This window comes from Sesamum indicum, linkage group LG6 (genome assembly GCF_000512975.1).
Source record: "Sesamum indicum cultivar Zhongzhi No. 13 linkage group LG6, S_indicum_v1.0, whole genome shotgun sequence".
Lineage (NCBI taxonomy): Eukaryota > Viridiplantae > Streptophyta > Magnoliopsida > Lamiales > Pedaliaceae > Sesamum > Sesamum indicum.
In genome coordinates, this window is record NC_026150.1 from 15893943 (window position 1) to 15920986 (window position 27044).

Sequence of the window (27044 nt, forward strand, 5' to 3'; positions counted from 1 at the left end):
CTCAATTCATCTCCAAACATAAACCTCACATTTCCTCTTTATAATGAGCCCCGCCCTAACCCCATCCTACTCTCCAACCCTAACTCCTTACCCATGGCCGCCTCCCCACTTTCTTCCACCATTTTAATCATTTCCCTCCTCCTTTTTGCCACATTCACCTCCGGCTGCGGTACGTGTGAGCCTAAGCCTAAGCCGGCACCCAAGGCGCCACCCGTCAACCCTTTTTGCCCCATTGACACCTTGAAGCTTGGCATCTGCGCCGACGTCTTGGGGCTGGTAAACGTGGTAGTTGGGAATCCTCCATCAGGTGATAAGTGCTGCGCCTTGCTTCAAGGGCTGGCTGACTTGGAGGCTGCCGCTTGTCTCTGCACTGCCATTAAGGCCAACGTGCTAGGCATTAACTTGGATGTGCCGATTGCGCTTAGTGTTTTGGTTAGTGCTTGCGCCAAAACCATTCCTCCTGGCTTCAAATGTGTATAAGCATTAATGCCACAACATGGCAATCAAGATGACTAGTCCATTCTGCACTCTACCTAGCTATCTACTGTTTCTAATTTTGTTGGATCGTTTAATTGGTCATGTACGTTTGTTCATGCATGTGTTGCAAATTTAAAAGTAATGTTGGAGTACGTACTAGTGTATGTTGATTACTTAGGATGGAGATGGAGGGGATGTTAGTGTAGGTACGTTTGGTGGTGTTGTGCGTTTGAATTGTTGTTTTGCTTTGTAAGCTGATTTGGGATAATTTTGATGTCAATAAACAGACAAGCTGACGACTGTTTGTCATTTGTACTCTATGTGTACGTGTTGTTTGTGTTACTATTTTGCAGTACCTGACATAACTATTACTTATAATTTTCAATTATGGTATCTGCTATTGTAACAAAAATTTAAGGAAATGAAATAATAAACTTAAAGCTATATTTTCGAATTTTTTAGGTACGTACCTATTAAGTCTTTTGTGTTACTACTCTTTATCAAATAGTACGAAAAAATAACATTGGTGTAGTGTTTATTTATTTTATATATACAATTCAGTTCATCATTTAGTATATATGTCAAAAAATATCAAGACTAGAATTACTAATTTTAAATGAAAAGGTATATATATTAAAAAAACAAAAAACAAATAATACAAGAAATTACTGTAAGATCAACACATACAGACATCTATGGTATTGGATTAAAAAGACACACAAACTCTTGATGGTGAGATTTCGAAATTTTTACTTGAATATGACTGATATATTTGTCAAATAATGATATAAAAAATTATTCTTTTAATAATATTTTTTTTGTCTTGTCACCAAATACATAACTGTAGATACAACAAGCTATAACACATAGCATAATAATAACAATAATATTTATGAAGCACTCTCTTCTTCAACAAAAGTGGTATATTAAGTTATACTCATTTATAAGGCTTCGGCCTTTGCCTTTGTTCATTGTAGATCCTGAATTTTCATAGTTTTATGTTTTCCAGTTATTACAATTCATTTTGGGCTTTGTGGGCTTGTGGATTTCGAATCTTTGGGCCAATTGACGAATCTTCCGTTCATCATTTATATTAATATAAAAAGAAAATTTTATTCACATTAACAAACAAGGATTAATGACATCATCGCGTCAATCTTTTTTAAAATCAAGAATGTCCTTCATGATAAAATAAATAACTTAATTAAATATTTAATTTAATTATTTTTTTTCTTTTTATTAATATAATATACTAATTTATATATTTTATTTTTATTTATAATATATTTTAAAGCGTAAAAAATTATTTATTTTATATACGTACGAATAACACGTGCCACAATGATTAATGCTTAGTATAACCTAATTGGATCACATATGCCAGTTTTTCAATTTTGATTCCAATTTTAAAGTAAGTACTGCCAATTAGGAGAGAAAGAAATAAAATAAAATGAAATACCGATATTATTTTTATACAACCAAAAGGAAAAGACAAAATAAAAGCATTGAAACAATCGATCCTCTCCTCCTGTGCCTTTTCTCCAGTGTCAACTCCAAACTAACTTTTAGCAGCAGCGACTTTCAAAAAACGCATTAACAGGTCCAAGAAAAGACGAGAGAGAGAAGAAGTCGTGAAGCGGAAGCAGACGCACCGCGCACATTTTTCTCCTTTTCTTATCACGCGCCGGGCAAAAGCCAAAGACAAGAAGGGAGCTCCGATCTCAATCGCCCGAAGGCCAAAACCTTAATTATTACACACTAAATTCACCTTCAATTCATGCCTCTTTATGACTCTCTTCCTATTTAACTAACATCTACACAGAATTCAGTTAAACCATCACTAATATATTGAACTCATTGATTGTTATTCAATTCAAGAACAAAGTGATCGAAATCCAAAAGTTTGGAGATGCAGAGGCAGAGTCCACCGAAGCACAGGCACGATGGAACCTCGCCTTTGCCTTTGGGTATGGATTGGAGCCCTCCGCCTCGTGTTTGGGTATGCTTCTTATTCCATGATTTATTTATTTTTGTTTCTAAAGATTTATCAATTTTTACTTGATTTTATTGCCGATTCATCCGTTTACGACATAATGAGTTGTTTATACTCCAATAGATTTAGATATTTGGTGTTTGGATTTTAAGTTTTTATTTGTGGTTTATAATTTATAGCTTGTGATCAGCTCTATATGTATAAAAAGTTTTAGCAGTACGAGTAACAGAGTTCAAGTTTTCTACTTCTCCTTCTGTACATATAAAGATCAAATAAGTAATTTTTTTTTTTCTTTTTGGTGGTAAATCTTGGATCTTTATTGTGGATTTGTTGCTTAGTTTTATTGAATTGAAACTTTGTGCAATACGGTTGACACTTCAGATCATAATGCTCGAAGGAATACTATGTTGCACAAAATAAAGTGCTATAGACGAGCTCGAGATGAGGCTTTAAGGGAATAAAGAGTAGTTGCTTTGTAAAAGAAAGTCCAAATGTCGGCCAAAATTGAGTAAATTGCTTTTCTTATTATGTTATCGCCCAAAATGCTGATCCAGGAGACCTTAACACCTGAATTTGTATTAAACAAATAGTTTGGATTACAGCTTATGGTGGCCTTGGTGCTAAGATTGGCTTTTAAATAAGCAAACTTTGTCTGGCTCAATGCTCAGGCATGACTATTGCTACTATTATATGTGTTGATATGTTATATGCATTTTGCAGGCCGGGAGAGAAACTGTTTGGCCTCATGATCCTCGCACAGGATGGAGTTACTGTGTGACAATACCTTCCTGGATTGTACTTGCAAAGACAAGAGATTCTGAACCTACAGTGGTATTATTTTCTTTTTGGTTGTCCTGTTATATGTTCATTACATGATATGGTTCATGAATTATACTTGGTTGTAACAATATATGCAATTGTATAATACTTTAAGAAATTCCTTGGTTTTCATCCATATGGAAGGGGTGGCAAGAATTAAAGTTGATTTTCTTTCACCTTGCCACACTGCCACATCTTTTTAGAACTGACAAAAGAATGATAAATTGGTCAAATGTTTGTAGAACTGCCAAGTATGAAATTAAAGTAGATGAGTGTAAGGCAGCATGTAAGCAAATTGTGGAAGATAGTTTGATGGAAATTCTTCATATCTCACACATTAAGCAACCAGCTTTCGCTTTTTTCTCTTTCTTCCTTCTTTTTGTAAGAAAAAAAATATTTATAGAAATGTATGTGCGTCTGTGAACGAATGAACATCTCCTCTGATTGTTGTTGGCAGATAGTCATTGGTACAATCCCTGTTTTGGTGAATGTTCTGTTTCTGTATTATTTATGGTTGTATTAGACCTTTTCTTCCATGCAGGGTTTTCACTGCACTAGGTAGTTTCCTAAATTAACATTTTTGAGGGGCAGTTTTACAGGGTACAAGTCGGCATACAATCACCCGAGGGGATTACAACCACAAGAACTGTGTTGAGAAGATTTAATGATTTCTTGAAGCTGCATGCTGCTGTAAGTCAATATTTTATTCTAGAATTTGGGCATCATCATCATCATAGACTTGTGTTGGAAATATGGATACTGAAATATGGTTGTAATCAGTTATGATTGTTGTCAACTGTCTATTGCAGCTTAAACGATTCTTCCCACGGAAAAGCATTCCACCAACTCCCCCAAAGGGGCTCTTGCGGATGAAAACTAGAGTGATGCTGGAAGCGGTAAACATTATTTAGAGCTTAGACATTGAAGTCATGTTATAGATTGAAGATATTGAATTTGGATTGCAACTTGCCCCCTTGAGAAAGGTTTTGTCTTGACATACACTAGGAAGCTCCTAAGAGTAATCTTTATTTGTCTTAGTTCTTGCTGTTTCATACCTGAATGAGGTTGATGCTGACAATAATCTTCACGTGCAAAATAATCTTGCTTCTTGATTATTTTACTTATTAGCATTGGACCTCCATTTTTTGTCTTTCCTTCCATTCTTCTCTCGCCTCCCCCGGCTGGCATTGTATGCCTTTTCTTTCTTTGGGACTGGATTCTGCTAAGAAATGTCGCTGTTGAGGCCTGGCCTTAGCAGGCCTTCTAAAATCAGTAATGGCATTTGAGACTGAATTCAGCTCATTCATATCTCTACTTATCTTGTTTCGGTAGACTGTTAAGATACCTGAAGGCTGCTGTTTGTTATAGAGGAGGAGTTCTCTGGAGGAATGGATGGCAAATGTACTATCAGATATTGACTTGTCAAGAAGCATGGCTGTTGCATCCTTTCTTGAACTGGAAGCTGCTGCTAGGTCATGTGCGTGTCAGCTAATAGCATTACACTTGTAAATCTTTTGATATTGACTTGACTAAATGATGTTGCATCCAGAATTTTGTGGTTTTACTCTTAATTTTGTACATTCTGAACTTGTGCTTGTGATAAAATTTTCTCTCTCACAATTGTTTTCAGCATTCCAAGATGAGGGGCAGAACAGTACCGATTCACATATTTCTGTGACCACAGACTCGTCTCTTCATGTTCATCCAAATGCAAGCATATCTCTGTTAGCAGGCAGTTCATCACTGACATCTGATTATGGCAGTGATACAGCTTATGAGGCATCTGAGACTGGTACAAGCCTTGGAAGGGATAACAACTCTGAAGTTGGGATGGAGGATCTTTCATTTTATGACGACGTAACAAGCCCAATAGACAAGTTTATTAAGTATGGCATGTCAAACATTGATGAGGGCTTGTCTATGGGGCAGGCTATACTAGAGAACCTCGAAAGTTATCCTAAGCAGCATCTGCCAGCCAGAGAGATTCATAATAATTTGGAGCTCAACATTAGCAATGGAAGTTCTTTTAAGTCTTCTCATCACATCAAAGACACAATGGAGCATCTTTCTCAGCCAGACACTGGCACTGTGGTTCGTCATGTTAGAAAGCTGTCAAATGAGAGTATTGAAAGTGACAGGAGTTCTCAACGAGGAAGTGAGTTGTCAAATCTATCATTTCCTAATTCAAATGGGCATGGACTAGTTGACCTAAGAAGTGGCTCTGAGGTCTCAAAAGCCATTGGAGGTGTTGTAGACTCAGATTATCAACTCCCAGATGATATTCACCTGTTGGTCCCAGTAGATCAGCGCCAGAAGATGAATAGAGTGCTTACAACATTGCAGCGGCGGCTGATCACTGCCAAAACTGATATGGAGGATCTTATCTCAAGGTTGAATCAAGAAATTGCTGTGAAGGACTACCTTGCAACAAAGGTACTGGAATGCTGAAAACTTTTTGTCTCACAGCAACCCCATCTCATATACTGGCTTTGGGTCTATTTTTCAGGAATAATTCTACGATACACGGAAGGCTTAAAATTCAAGAGAAGTATGTAATTGATTTTTGCACGTAGAAAAGGAATTAGAAGAATATGAAGGAATGACGCTGGTGGGAATTGAGATAGGTTATAACATAGAAGTGGCAAGCAAAAGCTTGTCATTTTAGTTGAAGTAAATTATGGTTGGGACTTAGTTGCTAATATGTGGAGAAGAAAGCTACCTGGCTTTGCCCTTCTTTTGACCGATAATTTTCTTCTCCGATGAGCTCTTTTGAAAGGGAGGAGAAAGGGAAGAGGTGAAGGGGATGCTCGAAGTCTTAAAATCCCTGGAGAGTAAATTTACCAATGCAGTCTTGATCTTAATGCCTCTCTTCTTGCCCTGACGGGAAAAAGATAGACTGCATAATATTTTAAGCCATTTGTTAATTTATTGAAATAGTTTTGTTTTATATGACTTCCAGAAAGTAAAATGATTTAGTTGGTATTTGTGACTCTAAATCAAATCGAATGTGGTAAACGCATAGGAGCTTGAAAATTGAAAATTATTTTGTTGCCAAAGAATATTAGGAGCCTATGTAAATAAATAGTAATCTAAATAGTAGATATTTCAATTTCCATGTAGACTATAATTTGTAGGGTAGCTTTGTTTTTGCAAATGTGAGGGAGTGGATTTCACTCAATCACCTCCTGAATTAATTACTGAGGCGCACCAATCTGCCAGTTCCACTATTTGTATTGATTGCTTTTGGCCTACACAGAAGACAGATCCAATCCCAATGCAGTCTAAATCTTATTCATTTCTAATCCACATGGAAATGCATGTGACTAGAACGCGAGAATTTGCCAACAGATACCGAGTACTTTACTCAGGGTTTTGCGTGTTTTTGTCAACAACTGACATAATGTCCAATGGGAAGTATCTTACTCATTAGTACTAATGTTACTATCTTTTACTTCCACTTCTTGGTGCATTTAACCGACATCTATCCCTTTTTGAGGCATATTAGAGTGATGCTCTGCAGTCTCAAATTCCTAGATTGTGGCCGGCCATGTCCAGTGAAATATGTTAGTGGGATTATGGCAGTCAGATTCTTTTGGTCTCTTTTAGGAAATATAATTTGGTGTTGATTTGTTTAAAAATGTTTTTACTAATTTAATATTGTTTAGGAAATGTGAGAACTAGTTTTGGTCAATCTAACCTGTCCTTGTTTCCAATAACCAACTTCCAGCTTTGAACCCTTCATTGTTACTTTGTTCACGAGATTCTGACAAGATAGCATGGTTCAGATACTCGTGATGTTATCATTGATCAAGTTTGGCTTATATGACGAGATTGACTTCAAATCTCATTCTTTTCTTTAGTTGATTATCTTTCTATCCGTGGGTTTGCTGCAAGGCCCTTTTGGTATTTGGAGGAAATGTTCCTTACACATGTACATTTTTCACCACATATTTTTCTAGATTCAGATATATCTATTGGATATGAATCCATGATTTATCATTTCTCTGCAGGTGAATGACCCAAATGCAATGGGATATGGAAGAACTTAGGTTGAAGTCAATGGAACTGGAATTGAAGTTGAACTCTCAACAGGTAATGTATCCTTTTCTCCGGTACCACAGTAGTTTATCTCACTATGAGCAACTCCATATTCATACAAAACCTTTTACAGGCCCAGAGGCTGGACAGTCAGTCTACAAATTCACCAGGCAATCAACACAAAGATGTCTTGCAGCAGGAGCTGGATTCTGCAAAGCGGCGGTTTGAGGATTTGTTGAAGCAACATCAGGAGCTGGAAATGAAGTCTAAAGCTGACATCAAAGTTCTTGTTAGAGAAGTTAAATCTTTAAGAAGTTCACAAGCGGAACTAAACCAACAACTTAATCAGTCGTTCAAAGAAAAATCTAAAATGGAGGTAACTTAAATCGCCCAGCTATAGAAATGTCACTCCATTCTATCCTTGTCAACACAGATAGCATCTGTCAGTCCATTCTGTCCGTGTAGCATGCTTAGAGCTCTCCTGGTGTCTTACATGCCAATCCTCCTGAGGACTTGGAGACTGACAGTTTTCTTACCTATAATACATGTGCTCCATCTGTCCCTTTGGAATTATTATTTGATTCTTGCTCCTTTTTAGGCAATGAATTTTCTTTCTTTCTTTCTTTGCGTTGTTCCCTAAGAAGATTTTTCTTGAAGGTAAGAATATGTATAGGAAGCAAACTAATATAAGAGTTGTCACTCCAATGTATTATATGCCTGTTAAGTATGCGCATCAGTGCAGTTTGCTCTCCCCTTTATGCGCAAGACGCAAGAAAGATGCTCTATTTCTAGAGTTCCAAAATATCTGTTTCTATATAATTGCATATTTTCAAAATCTGCATGAATTGAATTAAATTGAGAAATTGGTCGCTTGTTTCTGAAACTTTGCAATCTCAGGAACTTCTCCAAGAAGAAAGAGAGAAAAATGAGCAAACAAGATCCTCTTGGAGGAAGCTGCTATATAAATGCAAGATTCTTTACGATCAGCTTCAGGAGTGCAATATTAATAATTTAATGCGCACAAAAGGAGAGGATCTACTAAAAAATATTCCATCATTGTTGGATACGTTTGACGTTACAGGGACATCTGACGATCAAATAGGCCTTCTCATTGCGGAGGTACTCCTGCTGCCTTGAACTGTTATTCTTCTCTTACTTATATTTTGGTGCTCCCTCGAAGTTCAGATTTTATACATGATGCGTCTTTAGACTAAAATTTCTTGCATTTGTTTCATATATTTATCAGTATATTTGAAATTTTGGATTTAAAGAGCTTGAGCTTTTTAATCACTGACTTAGATAAGGTGAAAATAGAGGACAACCAAAATCTGTATCCCCATTTCTTGGGGTGGTTGGGTGTGAAGAATTCAGCTGAAAACAGTTAACTAAGCACATTTTTTATGTTGCATATTTCTTTGCTATTGTTATTCTGGAGCTGCATATATGCTCTATGTGGAAGTAATTGGCGTCATGAACATGTTGGAAGGTTAACTCCTTTTATTTGAAGAAATAAGACCATAAGAGGGAAGCATGGAAAGCAGTAATGACTGAGCAAGTAGAATATACTAGCGATGGGACAAGAAATTGTTATTACGTTGAATTTGTTTCTCATTTTGTTGGTGATGGAACATTGGAATTTGGGGTGTCTGCCCCAGAAGATTAGGCGCAGTGACTGAGTTTGCGTCAAATTTTCTTCCCTCATTAATGAATGTTCCTTGATCTCGTTTTCTTAAATTTTGATCAGGCTGAGCATTTAGGAGAGGATGTTGATACTTGTGCTTCAACGACTGATAGAGTAGCAGAGTTGGAAGGGCAGGTGAAGTCTGTTGATGAGGAGTTGATACAGATGCTAAAGAGTATCTTAGTTGATAATGGTGTATTGAGAAAACAGGTGAAGTCTCTTATTGTTCATGCTCTTGAGATGAAGGAAAGAAATGAGAAAGTGGATTGTGAGTCTCATTCAGATGTAAATGTAAAAGATGAGGTTGAAAATAGCGGTGAAGTTTGAGGAATGTTGTAAATTCAGGTAGGCCATGTACGACTGACTCCCCATTATAATGTGAGAGTTTTTCTTGTACTTGCACAGCTCTTATCATGTCATATGTATGCAGTTGAGTAGAACTCTTTATGGTGACAGCGTACTGTTTTATGGACAATGAAGGGTTTGGTTAGAGAAAAGGATGAATGGAGGGGAGCAGTGGGGTTATAGTAATTGATTGATGATGTTACTTTATAATCAAGAAAAACAGAGTAACACCAAAAGAAGAAAGAGAGAAATATAAGTGGGTATTAGTCTCGTGAGTTGCGATAAAACAAAGAAGAAGATGAAAGCGAGAGTGGGGCCAAAATAGAGGACTTTCTTGCTGGGTTCTAGTGGTGGTGATGGAATTGACAGGTGGCAGAAGCTGGCTCATCTTGTTCTTGAAATTTGAAAGGACATTTCTTGTCCATATACTGTTAAACCTCTATAAATTAATACTTTATAAATTAATAAATTTTCTAAAATAATAAAATCTTTCGGTCACAACTTGGGCCTTTGTAAAAAATCATCAAATTCGATAAGATAATAAAATAATAATTTTTTGAAAAATTCCTTCATAAATATTAGGTCTCATTAAAACTCTAAATTAATAATTTATAAATATACAATTATAAATATTATGGTAATTTACTAAAATATGAAGTCTATAATGCTTTACGCATTTGATCATTCATGAATGATTTTGCAATGTCTTTTAGATGAGAAGACATGGTTGGGTGTTATGAATTATTTTATTATCATATTGAGATTTATGTAGTATATGTTTCATTCATCATGCATGAATATATTTAATTGGTTATAATAGTTATTTAAGTGCAACGAATTAATGTAAACATGTATATTTAAGAAATTCCAATGAATTGATACATGTGTCTATGAATATAATAGTTGATTGTATACAATGAATTGATATTATACATGAACATATTTAATTAGTTATAAAAAATTGATTGATGCATGAATATAATCAATGAAACATATATGAATTCATTTATTTTCAATACATATGTACTAAATTTGTTGAATTTAAAAAAATCTCTCTTTTAATTAATAAAATATTAATTTATCGATAAATTAATATCTCTCTAAATTAATAAAATTTCATAGTCCCAAAATTATTAATTTATAGAGGTTTTACTGTATGTGGTCGATTCGTTATTCTTTAAATTAATTAATTAAAATATCATTTATTCCCCCCCCCCCACCAATTAATTGAAGATGTACACGATAACAAATAAATGGGATTATTATTAAATTACTTAATGTACTACACTACACTCTTATAAATAACAATAATAATAATAAACATCTCAATTCCATTGTAATTTGTTTTATATTCTCAAAAGAATCATGTATTTATTTATTTATGATCTATAACAGTGGTCGCAGTGGGACGACTATTATTATTAATAATAATAAGAAAATCCCAAAAACACCCCTAACTCCTGAAGTAAATGGTGGAGTGGGGCGGGGGATGCCGACGCTGACGGTGACGGTGACGGTGACGGTGATGGCGGTTTATAAAGAAAGCACTACCAACTGATACGCCACCTCTCCCTCTCCCTCTCCTTCACAGTTCACACTGTTGACGTGCTCCTCGTTTCTCCTCCATTTCCTATCCCTTCCCACACCTTCAAGACTTCTTTCCTCCCATCCCCGTATCTATTCCTTCACATTCTCACTCTTAGTATTTCAGTTCTAATCCATGGCCATGGGAGCCCCATTTTTGGTGTATGTAAAGGTCCGCCGTTTGAGATCAGTTGTGGTGCTCAGCATATGAGCCATGGCGCTTTCTGCCTCTTTTTCCCTACCTTCTTCTCATCACTTCTCTCAGGTCTCTCGCTAATTCTCATTCTACATATGTGTATTTTACATATTTTGATTTTTTCTTTTTTTTTGGTTTTATGTAATTAACTTCTGTTATTTGCTGGATTGTCATGCTTTTTTCTTTCTTTTGATAACTCTGTTTCCGTTATTATTAGTAACTGTTATTTGACTTGCTTTTATGCAAAGCGATTTTTGTTGTTTCTTGGTTGCACCCTCCCGTATTCCACTGAGATTTGTATGTGAGATTGGAAATTCGGAAATTCCTCAATTAACTTCGAGTTTCAGATGAAGAATTGAACTTAGAAGATTAAACGGAACGATGAACTGCGGTTTGTTAAAATTTGTGTGAAAAATTTCATCCTAAAAAGGCAGCCAATTAGTACCATCTGTTTCATAATTTTTCTGCATTGATATGCTCTTCCTGTGAGTAGTTTTTCCTTTTAATTTCGGATATTCCTAGAAACTCCGCAGCAATGGAAAGGATTTCAGTATTACAATACTTTTTGCTGGAGTTAGTATTGGCATATTAGTTGAGCTGTTACCAACTCAGTATTAGCTGGATGCAGCAATCCACAATTTCTTGTATTGTATATGAGGTTGTGACTTTGACAGTCTTGTGCAGTTATTCTATTCTGATCTCAAATTGAAGCATAAGAGATTAGGATTTCTGAAGCCACAAAGAAGAAAATTTCAGTACTTGTGGATTGTCAAATCGGTGTTAGACAGCAGGATATCATCGAGCATTAGGGACAATGGGGCAACTGAACCAGCCAGAGTTCTTCTGGAGAGGCTGTTTGCTCAAACACAGAAACTTGAGGAACATATAGGGAGAGATCCTCGTTCATCGCATGCTGCTGAGCTGGGTGTGAATCTTGGGAAGCTGGAATCTGATCTTCATGCTGCCCTGGCAGCCTTGAAGAAGAAGGAAGAAGATCTGCAAGCTGCAGAGAGGAAAGTATTGTCGGAGTACAATGAAATTAATCGTGCCAGGAAGGACTTGGAGCAACGAGAAGGAGACATAATAGCTGCTAGAATTAAACAGGAAACACTAGAAGAGGAGCTAAGACAGGCCAATATAGACTTAGCATCTCAAGCCACAGAAATTGGGGATCTTAAACTTCATCTAAAGGAGAGGGATCAGGAGATATCAGCCTGTCAATCTGCACTCTCAGCCAAAGAAGAGGAAATCATAAAGATGAAACATGAATTAATGAAGAAGAGTGAAGAAACTGCCAATGCTGAAGCAGAACTCAGATCTATGGCCAGGCTCTTGGATGAAGCAAATAAAATTGTACAGAAGCAAGAAGTCGAGCTCCAGCAACTCCAGAGCGAAATTCATAAGAAAGAGGATGAGCTAGAAATTTCCATCAGCATGCAGAAAAGTGAAGCTGAGAAATTGAAACTTGCTGAAGCAAAGTTGGAGAAGCAAACGATGGATTGGCTAGTGGCGCAAAAAGAACTGAAGAAGCTGGCAGAGGAAACATCTAGCCATGTTGGGAAAGCAAATGAAACTCTGGAGGAGTTTGGAAGAGTAAAGAAGCTTCTTTCAGATGTGAGATCTGAGCTGGTTTCATCTCAGAAAGCATTGGCTTCTTCTAGACAGAAAATGGAAGGTCAAGATCAGCTGTTGGAAAGGCAGCTTACAGAACTTGAAGAGCAAAGGAGGAGTGTTATGTCTTACATGAAGAGTCTGAGAGATGCTGAAGTAGAAGTGGAGAGTGAGAGAGTGAAACTAAAGGTTGCTGAAGCTCGAAACAAGGAGCTCGAAAGGGATTTATCCATGGAGAAAGAGCTTATTGGTGAGTTACAGAATGAATTAGAAAAAGAGAAATCATCCTTGGAAGAAGCAATTCAGGAGATTTTGGCTCTGCAGAAGGAGATAGATGATAAGAGTGCTGCATTTGAACAAACAGAGACTCTTCTCAAGGCTAAAGAGTCAGAATTGGTGGAAGCAAGGCTAGAGATCCAGCAATTAAGATCTGGACGTGCTTCCCTTCAACTTGTATTGGAAGAGAAGAACTTGGAACTCTCAGATGCAAAAAAGATGTTGGAGGAAGTAAATCAGGAGATTGCTGAACTAAATGGAATTTTGTTCAGCAGAGAAGATGAGCTTCATCAAGCAATGTCCATGCTAAAGGAGAAGGATGAACATTCCCAAACTATGCAACATGAACTAAGCAATGCAAAATTAAGATTCGCAGAAGCCGAGACAGTGGTGGAAAAAATTGTAGATCTCACTAAGGAAGTGGTTCTATCATTTAATCAGGAAGGCTGTTCTGCACTGAGCCCATTTGAACAGAACAATGTCAGATTGCCGCCTCCATTACTATATGGTCCAGCTGATGGTTTTAAGTGGCAGAAAAAACAGCTTGAAGCTGAACTTGAGTTTACCCGACAAAGCCTGAGAGCAAAGGAAATGGAAATTCTTGCAGCACAGAAGGCTCTCACCATTAAAGATGAGGAGCTAAAAATGGTCCTCCAAAAATTGGATGCTAGAGAAAAGGAAATAACAGAACTTAAGAGAGATATGATGCGAGATAAAGATGATCTCAGAAAACTTAATGCTTTGGCACAGGAAAGAATTGGTGAAAGGAGTGTTGGTGACCTTGCAATTGAGAAACTCCAACTAGAAGCAGCTCAACTGGAAGTTGAAGCTGCAACAAGTGCTCTACAAAAGATCACAGAGATGAGTCGGGAGCTTCTGAACGAAGCTGGTTTGACCATTGAGGCTGATGACACTAGCCTTTTTGAGCAGAATGGCTCTGAGGCTAGGATAAATGCAATCACTGACAATGAATGTTCTGGAGAAGTTAAATCAGAACTGTCCCGACTTCTGACTTTGACTGAGCAGCTTGTCAAAGAAGCGGGTATTGCGGGTGAAACAAGCCAGTAAAACAGTTTTAGAATTTCTCAACTTTATAGAGATGTAGGCATCTAACCAATTGTGTAATCTAGTTGATGCGAAGTTGGATATATCTACTCCTGCATTCTGGGATTTAAAGTTCCTGGGAGGCATTATGTGAGGTGGTTGGTTCGGTTGTTTTTCGCTGTTGTTTGTTCAAAGGAATGTTAATAAGGCAGAATTTGTTTGCTTTCTTTTCTTCATGTTGTACGGTTGGTTTAGTGTTAGCTTCCACTTGAACTGCAACTTCACCTTTCCCTAATAATGATACCTTACCAAATTTGAAATGAGCTGTTGCATGTTATTGTCGGAATGCTATCATCTCTTTTCTCTTTATAAAACCTGAATTTGATGCATGAAAATTAGGTACCTACCTGTGTTCCCAATGACATAACCAAACATCTCAGTTGCAGAATGTTGGTTTTCTTTTTCTGTTTGAGACGCTGATGGTTATGCCTTCGTTCTGCTAAACGAATCGAACACACACTGCAAACACCCAACAAGGAGCTTCTTCCATGGAGGGCTTTGTCCATCGAATAACATAGGCGTAACTAAATAACACATGAATTAAACAGCCAACCCAACAGACGATTAGGATTCATATACATAATCATGCGAAGAGGTAAATGACGACCAACCATCTATTTACATAACTGGCTACCAGTTCCCAAGTTCAGTCCCTAAGTAAACCTTCAGGAAAGACGGGAATTCAACTTCATTGGTATTAATGTTAATTTACAAACACCCTGCAATGGTCAGTTTGTGTAACACATCATCTGAAAATGTTAGTAACCTTTGGAGGACGCCACACAGCATTGTTAGCACTCTGGCCATCCACATTTTGATTGTCATTTTGCACTACAGTGTTCTTTCCATTCTTTTCGCTTGACATCCCCCTTCCCACTTTCTTTCCAACAAAAAGCCCCAACTTCATCGCCGTAAATAGACCCAATGCCATCAGCAGTGGCCTGACAGCCCAGTGAAAATCCTCTAGATGTTGGTACTTTTTCACCATACTATGGCAAGTGTTGAATGATACTAGTTCGACTTCAGCTGGATCACCCAAGAAGATGTTGTTCACATCTCCAATTGCCAGTCTGCCTGGGAACTTCACAATGAGGCAGCCATTAGGCAGCACCTGAGAAATTCTCCCTGTTGCCCACTCTCCCCCTCTTTTTCGAGGCCATTCAAACCGAGGGCTAAATACATTAGATTTGAGCTTCACAAACTGTCCCACACAATAGGGTTTTGCCATCTGGAATTGAGAATAGTCACCCTTCCAAAGAGTCTCCAGTCCTATAAATGCAACAGCCACACTTCCATCACGACCAATTGAATGGAGAACGCCTACTGGTGAGTGCTTCTTGTCTTCTTTCTTTAACCGCACCCAATCTCCTGCAGCCAAGCCAAATGTGACCCGCTCCAATGTGGAAACATGAACTCTTATTGGGTCATGAAGTCCATGTACCCTCACTAACACAAATCCATCTTGGTCGGTATCCCGTTCCAGACCAACTACAGTTCCCTCAGGGACATCCATATTTTTGGGGTTGCATGAGTTTGGTGATTTCCTAGATCGGACCATGTCACCAACTTGGAGGTGATCCTTCGCAAGGAACCACTCTGTATAACCAACACCTCCTGGTTTCTCCCTTATCATTTTACTTCCAAGATCTGTCCAGCCTCCATCCTGGTTAACTGCGCTCTGTGAACTGCAAATTCAGTAAAAGTTTGCTTAGAAGTATATGCTAAACCATCTGAAGTCTTAACTTGAACTATGAGCCATCAATTTTCTACCTAATTTTTCCCCATTTTACCAGAAAAATCCTAGATTTCAAATGTCAGAACCCACATATGTCTACCGAAGATGTAGCAGTCAAAACAAGAAACTCATTGGAGTGATTCGGAAAGTCTCTCAACTATAATCTAATGCCAAAAAGAAAATAACTGGATAAGATGATACCTCTTAAAAGCATGCAAAATATCTGCCATGACAGGACGACTCCTGAAGTCATACTCAAAACAGCCAATAATGACATTTTCAACTGCAGGAGGAAGCCCACTGGGAATATGAGGTCTTTCTTGCTTTGTTACAACCAGTTTGTATATTTCCTCAATTGATTTACCACTCCAAGGTTGCGTTCCAGTTAACATTTCCAATATGCTGCACCCAAATCCCCATGAATCAGTCTCAACAGATATCGGACCTCTTACTTCTGGTTGCCATTGTTCTGGAGCCATGTAATTAGGAGTACCAAGTGGCCGAGCCATGTCAGTACTGGGCAATGAAATTCCTAACAGTACATAAGCTATACCAATATCCCCAACAATTGCCTGGTCATTTGCATTCAAGAGGAAATTAAAAGGTTTAAGGTTTAGAATAAGGATCTCTTTTGCATGCAGGTCCATTATCCCTTGAGCTAGATCTGCCCCATACCTGTGGATATAATCACAGAGGCAGTAAATATGCAATAGTTTTCATGCAATTTTAAGCTCGCGAAAACGTTCAATTTTCCACAAGAATCTGATACAATACAAAGATACCTCAGAACATCAGTCAGTGACAGCTTCCCTCCTTTGAAGCGAGCCATCTTGTCTCCAACTGAGCCTTCATAAAATTTCATGACAATGCATATCTAGAAGAGTGAAACAAAAAAGGCTTCAGATAAAGGGTATCTGGAATTCCTTTCTTTTATCTTCTCCTTGACATGAGGTAAGGGGATTCTTAGCACTACAACAAAGGTCAAATAGGAAACTCACTTTCTTATTTATAACTGAGAGTCCATGGATCCAACAAACTGTTTCTAACCCTTGGCACTTAGAAATTAAATTACCCAGCCTATTCAAGACGTCTCTAATATTGTCTTCTTTAATTGGATGCAACACCTTAACAGCAACTTCATGATACTCTTCATAGTCTTCAGATGTGCAATGATGAGTCGCTAACCAAACATCACCAAAGGGCCCTCTTCCCATCCGGTGCCTGAGTTTAATTGTTGCTGGGTCAATCCATGGATTGATTTGGTTAGATGATGCAACAACAGAACCACTCTGCACAGAGTCTCCTTCCACAAACACAAAGTCAAATAAAGACGCTGGCTGATTAGCAACAACTTGTCCCGCCATTCTCCTAAAATATTGAAGATAAAATTATTCATATGGAAATCACTGACCGTGTCAATAATAAATGTCTAAAGGTAGACAAGAAAATAGAACAAATGTGTGAAAAAGCTACAGAAAAGACCAGAAATCCAAACATGTCATATACATGGATCATAAAACTATGTACGAATTTCATTCCAATTCATGAACATATAATGATCAGAAGTAACAGCAAGAAATAAGCATAGCTACGTCCCTCAAAAGAGATCAGGGTTGACAAAGACAGCATCTTTTTGGTAAGCAAGAAACATCCCCAACTAAAATGGGTCACCTCCTGGCCGAAATTTCTGTTTCGCAGGCTACCTCCCATACAGAAAAATCATTCTCACTTTTCTTTTAAGCTCCGGCGGAGACATAGAACTTCAAGCTTCAAATAAACCCAATCTTCAATCCAAGATAAAGAGCATTTTTCGTTTAAGAAATATGTTTATGCAAGGATCATTCAACAATAAAAAGAACCCTCATGATTTTATGTTTCTTTCTTTACGGAAATTCACTGAGGAACAGGGAAATCGCAGAGTTCCACGACAACCATAGAGAAAACTGGTCAGAATAGAAATATACAGCCACATATGCACATGTATCTCCGACTGGAAGGGAATATTAAACAGGAATTACACAAGGAAACTTACTGACAGTGTGGAGTAGGAAAATATTGTGATGAAATCAAAATATACGGGGAAAAAGAAAAACTCGGGAATTTCGACGAATTAAACAAAGTATGAGTAATAATCGATCATCTTCATGATTTAAAGGATGACAAAATAATTACAGAAGGTCTACAGCAAGACCGAAGTATAGTATGGATTATGGAAGGGAAGAGAGAGAAGAGCGAAGGAAAGTGAGAGAGAGAAGAAGGTAAATATAAAGAGAGAGAGAGAGAGACGGTGTGGCTTAGGCTTACGTACGCCATCGTGCTTGCGCATTCAATTATTCCTTCTTCTACTACTAATATAATATTAATATATTGAATCTTGATTTTCTTTTTGGTAAAATCTCCAAATTTTATTTCACTCAATATTCCGACTTTTAACAATTAATAGAGATATTGGTCAGTGTTAGGATTTTAGCGATGAATTATTACTTACAAGTATTCAAGTCGTATTAAATTTGATTGAACCATATCTCTTAAATTGTATATCAATTATACATATTATATTTATTATATGATTAATTCAAATTCGATCAAGTTAGATTTGAACTAAAATTTCTCAATACCCAAAAGGTTTTTTTGCAAACATAATTTATCTTTTCAAGAATTAACAAATTATACTTCCATTACGCATTCATTTTCATCACATTCATTCACATACATATATTAGTAAGAAAATGATGGGTACTGAAATTTCACATTAAATTCTCCTCTGCCTCTTTCTTGCATTTAATTTGTGAATCAAAATGCATGGAATGGATTTATGTTACTACTTGAGTTGTGCCATCCAAATGGGTCTCTCATTCGTACAAGAAATTAGAAGCATGACCATATCTCTCCAAAGTTGAGACTAAAAGACAGTGCTGTGTTGCAAGTCACTGTACCTTCTTAATTTTTGATTCAATCTCTTGACCACTTCCATTCGGAATTCCTTCCTTTAAATAAATTGGATGAAAGTGAAAGGGCGCAAGCAAACCAATTACTCCTCTACTCTAATTTTGTCCTCAACCTCAACTATTTTCCCACTTTGCACTTCATGTATTGCCCCTTTGCAAGAATAGTAGCAATCCAGTGAGTATTTGTTTTCTCGGAAAATCTCAGCAGCTCCTGACCCTGATTTTCATGTTGTCATTTTGATTCAACAACAAGAGGAGTTTTCCAGTCTTTTAGATGTGAAGTGAATAAGAAACGAGACATGAATTTTGATACTTTGAAAATAGCCATCTATTTCTGCAATTTCTTGTGGTTCGTTCCTCCAACCACATTCTATAATGAATTCCTTCCTAGACCGAACAAGTTTATCTGATGAACAATATATATATGTATTCATTCATTCATCAGTAGGAACACATTCTGTAATAAGATATCTCATGCTTATTAAAAGAGGTTTTCAGGTCAGTCCACATATTGTTATTGAAGCACAAATGCCGCAACATTGAGAAAGGTAAGAGGAGAATTAGAGTGGGTTCATCCTTGCCTCTCTTTTCTCATCAGTAGGGGCAGTGACCATTTTGGGTCGGATGCTCAACATGACGATTATCAGCTTTGATGAGCCACCACTGATTGCCAATTACCTCTTTAACTAAACCCACTATCAACCTCATAAGAAACTGAAGTACAGTGAAAGATGTTCTTTTGTTTTAAGTGAGTTCAAAATGAAATAAACAGCTATCGAAGGAACTTACAGATTGTTCTGAGATTCGGGCTTCCTTTTGTGTATCTACATCTCAGGATCACAGGAGTTAATCCATCTACTAACAGAAACTCAGGGTCATTGCTGCCATGGATTCTTCAAGTTCTCTAGAATTATTCTAAGGTCTTAAAGTAATTACAGAAAAGCATTTTCAACTGCTATACTTCACTAATGGAGTACTCCTAGTTCAACTGTTGCGTATTAGCTAATGTTGCAGGAAGATCGACTTCACCCAACTCAGGAATACAACAATCAGGGAATAATGTTTGCATCTTAACTTAAGATGCAAGAGGGAGCAAGCAGTAAGTTCAGATGATGACAAATGCTCCAAACTAGATTCTCTTCAGCAAAATTTCTACATAGGTTTGTATTTTCATATCAAAGAACAACTAACAACATTTGTATGATCTCAACTCCTTCTAGTTTATAACGCTCCTCTAAGAAGTCAGAGCCTGCAGGCGTGAAGAAGTTTTGAGGATGAGGATTCAATGCCTACATAATTCATAATCTATGAGAATAAAACTTTAGATAGGTTCGCATTCCCACCAATTAACACTAGATGTGTACTTCCAGAAGTATGAACCATGATGAAGAACCAGGCATAAACAACTGAAAAGGACAATTTCCGCAGCAACACCAAGAATTTGGAAGAAGGATGGAGTTACCATTTCAAATAACTCCTGAGAGCTTTCCAAATCAACTAGGAAACAGCCCAAATGTTTGCTGCAGAATTTGCTTTGAAATCTGAAGCAAGATTCTGTAGACAAATGCAATTGAATTGCTAATATTGAATTTGAACTCAACAGCCACTAAAACCATTCAGTCTAAACACAAATCTTAACAGAGTAACTCCCAACACTCATTCATTAATTATTATACAGTATGTCTTTAGATCATTTGCACATCACATCAATCATAACCCAAAAGAAAGAACGGAAAAGAAAAGGGTACCCAAATTAACTACAAATCGAAGTGGATACATAACTTGCAATCCACAAACCAAAAGAAGGCATTTTTCCTCAAGAAACAGGGAGCACCTTCTTCACTATCTCCTCACTAAGGGCTGCAATCTGCGAATCAAGTGCTTTCACAGTTTCCTCCTTCTGCTTCTCCAAACTAGACAAGGCCTCCTGCAGCTCAGCCTCCACCTTCTTTCTTCCCTCCGCCAGCTTCTGCTCCACCTCAATCTGAGTCTCCTTCTTCATCTTATTGAGGGCTGCCGATATCTCCGCCCTGGCGGCCTTCATCACCGCCGCCGCCTGGTCCTCCAGCTGTTTCACCTCTGTAGAAGTGTCCTTCACGCTGTTCAGCTTCTCTCTAATCGCGGCGTCTCTTTCATCCATGAATTTTCCAAGTGGGGTGTAGTAAACCTTGTCTAAGGCAAACATGAGGAACAAGAATTCCAATGCAATGATGGGGAGGGTGAGATTGAAATCGAAAAGGGCTGCCTTTTCGATTTCCACAGCGAGTGACGGCGGCGCGTGAGCGAGTGAGAAGGTGGTGGCGGCGGCGAGGAGGGAGGGTAGTTGGTGGAGTTTTGCGAATTTGGGCAGCGCTATTTTAGGTAGGGAACGTTGGGGGAGTGGGTGGGGATGGGATTTGAGTTTGGGGGTGGGGGGAATGGAAGAGGTTATTAGAGACTTGGAAGAGGCCATGATCATGTTAGCCATGGCTGATCTGCTGCTGCTGTTCTTCCTCTTCTTGTTTCTGTATTATTATTATTTTCCTGTTAGTTTAGTTTCTGGGAATGATTGGTGAAAACAATTTTTGAATATCTTCACAGAGCCGAAGGCTATCCCTTTGTGTGCCACACAATTATGGTGAGGTTGGGATTGAACTGAAATGAAATTCAAGATTCTGGGCTGGGCCGTGCTGCTCACGTGCTGTCCATGCACCAGTTTAAGTATTGGTGGTCTTTTCTTGTTTTTTAGAGCTGAGCTGCAGGTTTCTGGTTTCCTAACATTCCATTTCTATTGATTATTACGAGTGTATGATTTGATTGGAGCTCACAGAACTCTCATTCAACCGGATACAAGTGATGGTGCAGCAGTCTTTGCTATGTATGAATCTTTAAGTGATGGTGCAGCAGTCTTTGCTAAGTATGAATCTTTTTTACACCCATGATAATTGATAAATGTCATTTTTGGGACAAGTGCAAATTTCCTCCTGGTTTTTGCGTGATATATAAAATAACCTACCTAACTAAACGTAGAAGAAATTAAAGAAGAAAAGTTTGATTCCATAACAAACACACGAGGACAAGGATGACTTCTTGACTTATTACATACTTACATAAGAAATCATAGGGTAAGGCCCTGGACTCATTGGGGGGTTATACTTCAAGACAGCCAAACCTACTTGACGTCAGACCCAGTTACAATCTGAATACACTAGGCTAATATTGGTTAATCATCCATACCGAACAGGAAAAATTCCAAGATCAACCCACAGTAAAACCAGATTGCCAGTGTCTTCTCCCCCATCAGTTCTGCAATGCAGATAGTTAACAATGAAAAAATCTGGAGGAATCCAACTGTGACAAGGCAAAAGATTCCTACTCTACTGCCGGAAACAGCTATCTAAGATGTAATGGTGAAGAACATGAAGCACAAAACAACTCATTTCTGCAGTTTGCAACTGCATGTATCCGCGCATTCCTTTACACAAATACAGCTTCGATGGCTATTGAGACCTTGCTGGCATTACCATGTGGGGTTAGAAAGTTAACTTCCAACTGAAATCTAACACCAGTGGTCAATGCGAGCAGTCCCAAAGAGTTGGATATACAACTGTCCACGAGTTACTCTCCATCCCAAGTTTCTCTCCGAGATTCACACTTACAGCTGGAACATCGTAAGAGACTCTTGAAACTTCCTAGTCTGTTGTCAGAATGTCTTGAGCTACCCCTCTCTTTGTCGCTCAACAACCTACGGTATGGGAACCACCCTCTTAACAAGTGATTTATCCTGTGTTCACAACGTGAAATGATACCATCCTCTGTCTCAGCACAATCATCTTGGTTGTCCTCTAAATTCCATGTATGATGACCATCATCTTTTTGTCCGTCTTCACAACTGCAACTGAGTTCACATAACATGAATTTTCATCTCATAACCATGACTAATGATAATATAAATTTATCAAGGCCAAGAAAGTGGTGATGATGTCAATTCTATAGCATACTAGCTACTTCTTGATGATCTAGTTTAAAAGGTACAAACAAAACGCAGGGAATTGTGTATCAAATATCAAAGGAATATACAAGTTTAAAGAAATGATTTGATGCAAATAACAGACACAATGATAGTGGACATGATATTGCTGAATAGTGAATACCAATGCAATAGATATACCTGAAAATTGAAGCCAAAATCTTCATGAAAGGAAAAAGGAGAAAAATGTTAACTTCTACTACTAGAATGTCTACTTAAGCTATCATACAACAGAATAGAATTTCACGCTGATATGAAAGATGTATGGCACAACTCTTGTCTAAAATGTGTATTGAAGTTGTCTTTGCCACCTTGGAATTAACACCTTCCTGTGAACTGACTTAGATAATGTTCCACCCAATATAATACAAGATGCAAATGGTCAACTTACATGCAGGGTTCATGATCAGAATCAGGGTCCTCTCTCTCTGATGGTTCCTTAACCAAATTGTAGGTATCGGAAGCATTATGAACAAACTGCAGCTGTAGGTGCCAAAAAACTGAAGATTGTTATGCAGAACAAAAGGTGAAAACACCAATTATCTAATGTAAAGATGGATCTAGTTTAAAGAACTCTCACAGTGTTGAATGAAAGAGAGCATCAGCAAAGTGAAGAAAACAGTAACAAATGTAAATAAGATTCTGTCATTAATTCACTCTGATGTTTCCTGATTATACTCCAAGATCTACTTTGCAGAGCCACCGCAATTGTCAAGCCACAGATCACATTTTGCTAGTTATTTCAATCACAAACCTATGTGTCAAGATCTGTATTAGGGCTCATTTCATTCAAAATTCTCGACATGGACAAGTATATTAGGGTACCACTGTTTGGGAAGATATATTTTTCCAGAGAAATTAATTCATTTTTAAGATCTAATTACCTCCTTGCCTTCTCAGATCACAAACTTCTCATACAGTCATAACTGTTCATTTTCTTTCTATTCACTCAATGAAATAATTAAATTGCAAACGGTCTGGTATGGGCAGGGAAAGCCTCCCTATTTCCTTAAATATTGTAAACATTTAAGAAGGATCAAACCTTTTCTATCCACCATTTCCATGCTGAGGAAGTAGGAAAAATTGTTATATCCCCAGCCAATTTCATTTTCCCTGAGTTAATTCTTCTCAACCTGTCCAAGTACTTTGATTCTTTTAGCAGACTGGTGAGAAGTCACCCATTTCCTGTTGAAATCCACCTTTCCATGAAAGACCTGTTAAGCACTCTCTCCAAAGCCTGCCCCAACACTGGTTTAAGTAGGTAACCTTCATACCTTCTTCCTCACCATTTTACCAATGCCACAGCCATAATTAGACCATGAAGAGTTAATTACCCAATAGCAAGTTACATTTGGTTCAGCGCTTCTCTTAGGTTAACCACTACTACCATTACAGTATGTGTCATCTCATGCTTCAAGATATATAATACAACCTGAGCCATCAATCTCTAAAATGTGAAACTGTCTTCAAACAAATAACAAGTCTAGCAAAGGCAGGCCAAGACATATTTTCTTAAATTTATGACCAACCTGATCACCATCCCTGATGCCTAACATTCCAATATAATCGCTGTCATTCAGTAGCTTCTGGCCTTCATGACAAAGACAAAACTGTCCCCACACATGTTCCCTGCAGAGTTTTCAATTTAATTTATATTAGAAAGGACCAAATGAAATAAATTTACTAGACACCAGCCAAAATTATAGAACATCTACCAGAGATGAATCTCCACAAGGCTTAAATGACGGACAGTCATAGCCAAAACATAACTTACCAACCAACTCTGGTGGAAAAAGTTAAGACAAATAGGAAGTTATAGTCCAATGTAGTGCAGCACATTGTCGCAATTAAAAAGCCAAAACAACTTTTAGAACAAATGTAAAGAAAGATCTCTTTGCTACAGCCAAGGACTCAATTTTAACTATTCAGAAAGGCATAAAAGACGAGAAAATAAAATGTTGCTAGTGATAAAAAATTTAGATAACGCATTGATTAGTTTATTCATTTAGTTGCATGATCTTGAAGCTAATCCTTAGGGCAATGCCCGATGAAGAAGTTGTGGGGAGGAGCATTAAATTCCAACAAAAATAAAAATTTCAATCAGCTTGTATACATGACCACTGAAAAAGACTTGTCAATATTGACAAGTGAAATCCTCTTTGCCTCCCCTGCTCTCTCCAACAAAACAAAATAGAAATGTGAACATGGGCATTCACCCAACTCTCCCAGCCCACAGACACGTGCATGCATATGTGTGTGTATTTTATGTGTTTCACAAATGCAAATTACATTACCATGAAACACTACCAGGTCCCTTCTTTGGCAAATGATCAAATGCTGCTTCCACTGCCTCCTTCAGCTCCCCAACTGTCCCCGTGCTCGACACCTCAATGTCTTCAAATCAGGAAATACACATGAAATCAATTTCCTATTGCACAGACTCAAATACAAAAATGTAAATTATCCATACATAAACAAAAAAAAACCCACTGCCGCCCCAACATGCATAAATCTCATAGGGATAACTTGCTGTTTGCATTTATGTAGATCACACGAAATATAAATGCATGTGTAAATGGACAGGAGGCAGCCGACACATATACAAATAACGTATTTCAAATAATTCCAATCAACCACATAAAACAAAACAAAGTATACCGAAAGATGAGCCATCCAATTTGAGAATAGAGAGCCAGAGGGGGTGCTGAAAAAGCTCATGGTAAGAAAGGCTCCGTTTGGGGGAATCAATGTGTGCCATTGGGGGAAGTATACATGACAAAGATTCAGTCGAAAACCGAGGGTCATAATGATCGTCTCCGTGCTCCAAAATCTGCATCCTTACAAACAGAAAGGAAAGGAAGAAAAAACTATCCACGAGAAACCCTACAAATAAAAGACCACACAGAATGCAAAGGAAAAGCAGGATATATAGAGCTCTTGTTTATTATTTTATCCGCGAGAAGATTGGTTCGAGAAAATGGAATGTGATTAGCCGATTCTTTGGATGAAGATTGAAGCTAGGGTTTGCTTGTGTCGGGAGAGATTCTCGATATAGGCAGAGAGAGAGTAGAGAAGAGAATTTGGATCTATTTTTCTGTTCTCGTCCCTCTCTATTCATTGCTTGCCGGGAAACGATGGGGAAGAAATAAGAGAGGGGAAAGAATGGAGGTAGAAAGAGAGAGAGAGGAAGAAACAGGAAGAAGAAACGATGGGGAAGAAAGAGAAAGAGGGGTTTTTGACTTTTGGTATTTTTTTTTTATTATTATTATTTTAAATCATGAGATTTAATCATAAATTTTTTATATGGATATAGTTGAAATTAATAGGCAATATTGCATTTTTCGTCCTGTATGTATAGGGGTATGGCAAATTTGGTCCTCTAACTATCGCGGTGGCAATTTTGGTCCTGTATCTTTCAAATTTTCGCAATTTTGGTCCTTCAGCCTATTTTAGGACCATTTTGCCCTTCTAGCGAAAAATGAACCTTAGCCCCTATCATGCTTCAAGTTTGGCCCAACATGCTTCCGAAATAAACTAAGCCCTCATAAATTCATACCTTTTTTTCGACCGCCTTGTTCCCGGGTATTCCAAGTCCTCGATTTTACGGACTTTTTCGAACCACACTACCGCAGTAGATGGTTCGTAGGTACTTGGCTCCTTCAGCAACAAACAGCACAGCCCTATTTCATTTCCTACCTTAGGGCGTGAAAGGGACTCCAATATTGGGACTTAATAAAGTTTTGGATAAACAAATTGAACAGAAGCCTAACTTTTTATTGAAGAAATATAGGAAATATTACATAGATATTACTCCTCCGTTGGAGGAGACAACTGTTTAGCCTCTCATAGGATAGAGGACTAGACTCGTTGGGGAAACCTCCATAAACTGAAAGATTAAAATACTAGAAATATTGAAAACCCTCAGAATAATTCTTTTGAAGAGTAGGAGAAGTCTTTCTGATGATCCCCTTCTGCTTCATTGCCACATTATTTATAGGGGTCCGCGGACTTCAAACTCGGATTCCAACTTGATTTTTTGACGACGTCATTGCTTACGTCATTTTTCAAATGACGTCATTGCATACGTCATCGCCCCGTCCTTTCCAGCTATTGGTCATTATGGTTTGTCGGCCATGTGACTTCCAGCTGTCTTCCTTGTTTTGTTGGCTGTTGGCTTTTGTTGTTTTCTACCGACAGTCTTATCCTTTCGACCTTTTACATCATTTAA

At 37.8% G+C, this 27044-nt stretch overlaps 6 protein-coding genes across 7 annotated transcripts; 3 read left to right on the forward strand and 3 right to left on the reverse strand.

Moving 5' to 3' along the window:
• LOC105165027 (14 kDa proline-rich protein DC2.15-like) lies at window positions 2–797 on the forward strand. Its single transcript, XM_011083903.2, has one exon. It carries the CDS (start codon window positions 94–96, stop codon window positions 478–480), a length of 387 nt encoding a protein of 128 aa, XP_011082205.1. The 5' UTR covers window positions 2–93; the 3' UTR covers window positions 481–797.
• On the forward strand, window positions 2012–9461 carry LOC105165028 (PX domain-containing protein EREL1-like). Its single transcript, XM_020694214.1, has 10 exons — window positions 2012–2476; window positions 3191–3301; window positions 3881–3979; window positions 4099–4185; window positions 4658–4766; window positions 4920–5722; window positions 7304–7381; window positions 7461–7703; window positions 8225–8446; window positions 9072–9461. Exons 1-10 carry the CDS (start codon window positions 2387–2389, stop codon window positions 9333–9335), a joined length of 2106 nt encoding a protein of 701 aa, XP_020549873.1. The 5' UTR covers window positions 2012–2386; the 3' UTR covers window positions 9336–9461.
• Window positions 10794–14296, forward strand: LOC105164567 (flagellar attachment zone protein 1). Its single transcript, XM_011083241.2, has 2 exons — window positions 10794–11202; window positions 11818–14296. Exons 1-2 carry the CDS (start codon window positions 11152–11154, stop codon window positions 14086–14088), a joined length of 2322 nt encoding a protein of 773 aa, XP_011081543.1. The 5' UTR covers window positions 10794–11151; the 3' UTR covers window positions 14089–14296.
• LOC105164568 (E3 ubiquitin-protein ligase KEG) lies at window positions 14646–18145 on the reverse strand. Its single transcript, XM_011083242.2, has 5 exons — window positions 17892–18145; window positions 16858–17227; window positions 16642–16733; window positions 16061–16534; window positions 14646–15809 (listed from the first exon to the last, which is right to left on the reverse strand). The coding sequence occupies exons 2-5, from the start codon at window positions 17221–17223 to the stop codon at window positions 14870–14872; spliced, it is 1872 nt and encodes a 623-aa protein (XP_011081544.1). The 5' UTR covers window positions 17224–17227; window positions 17892–18145; the 3' UTR covers window positions 14646–14869.
• Window positions 20430–21447, reverse strand: LOC105165029 (ATP synthase subunit b', chloroplastic). Its single transcript, XM_020694563.1, has one exon. The coding sequence runs from the start codon at window positions 21272–21274 to the stop codon at window positions 20624–20626; it is 651 nt and encodes a 216-aa protein (XP_020550222.1). The 5' UTR covers window positions 21275–21447; the 3' UTR covers window positions 20430–20623.
• LOC105164569 lies at window positions 21823–26036 on the reverse strand. 2 transcript variants are annotated; one of them, XM_011083244.2, is made up of 5 exons: window positions 25475–26036; window positions 25111–25210; window positions 24346–24445; window positions 23208–23299; window positions 21823–22678 (listed from the first exon to the last, which is right to left on the reverse strand). In XM_011083244.2, exons 1-5 carry the CDS (start codon window positions 25650–25652, stop codon window positions 22405–22407), a joined length of 744 nt encoding a protein of 247 aa, XP_011081546.1. In that variant the 5' UTR covers window positions 25653–26036; the 3' UTR covers window positions 21823–22404. The 2 variants fall into 2 exon arrangements, with proteins under 2 accessions (XP_011081546.1, XP_011081545.1); XM_011083243.2 differs by having other exon boundaries at window positions 21823–22684; window positions 25475–26033.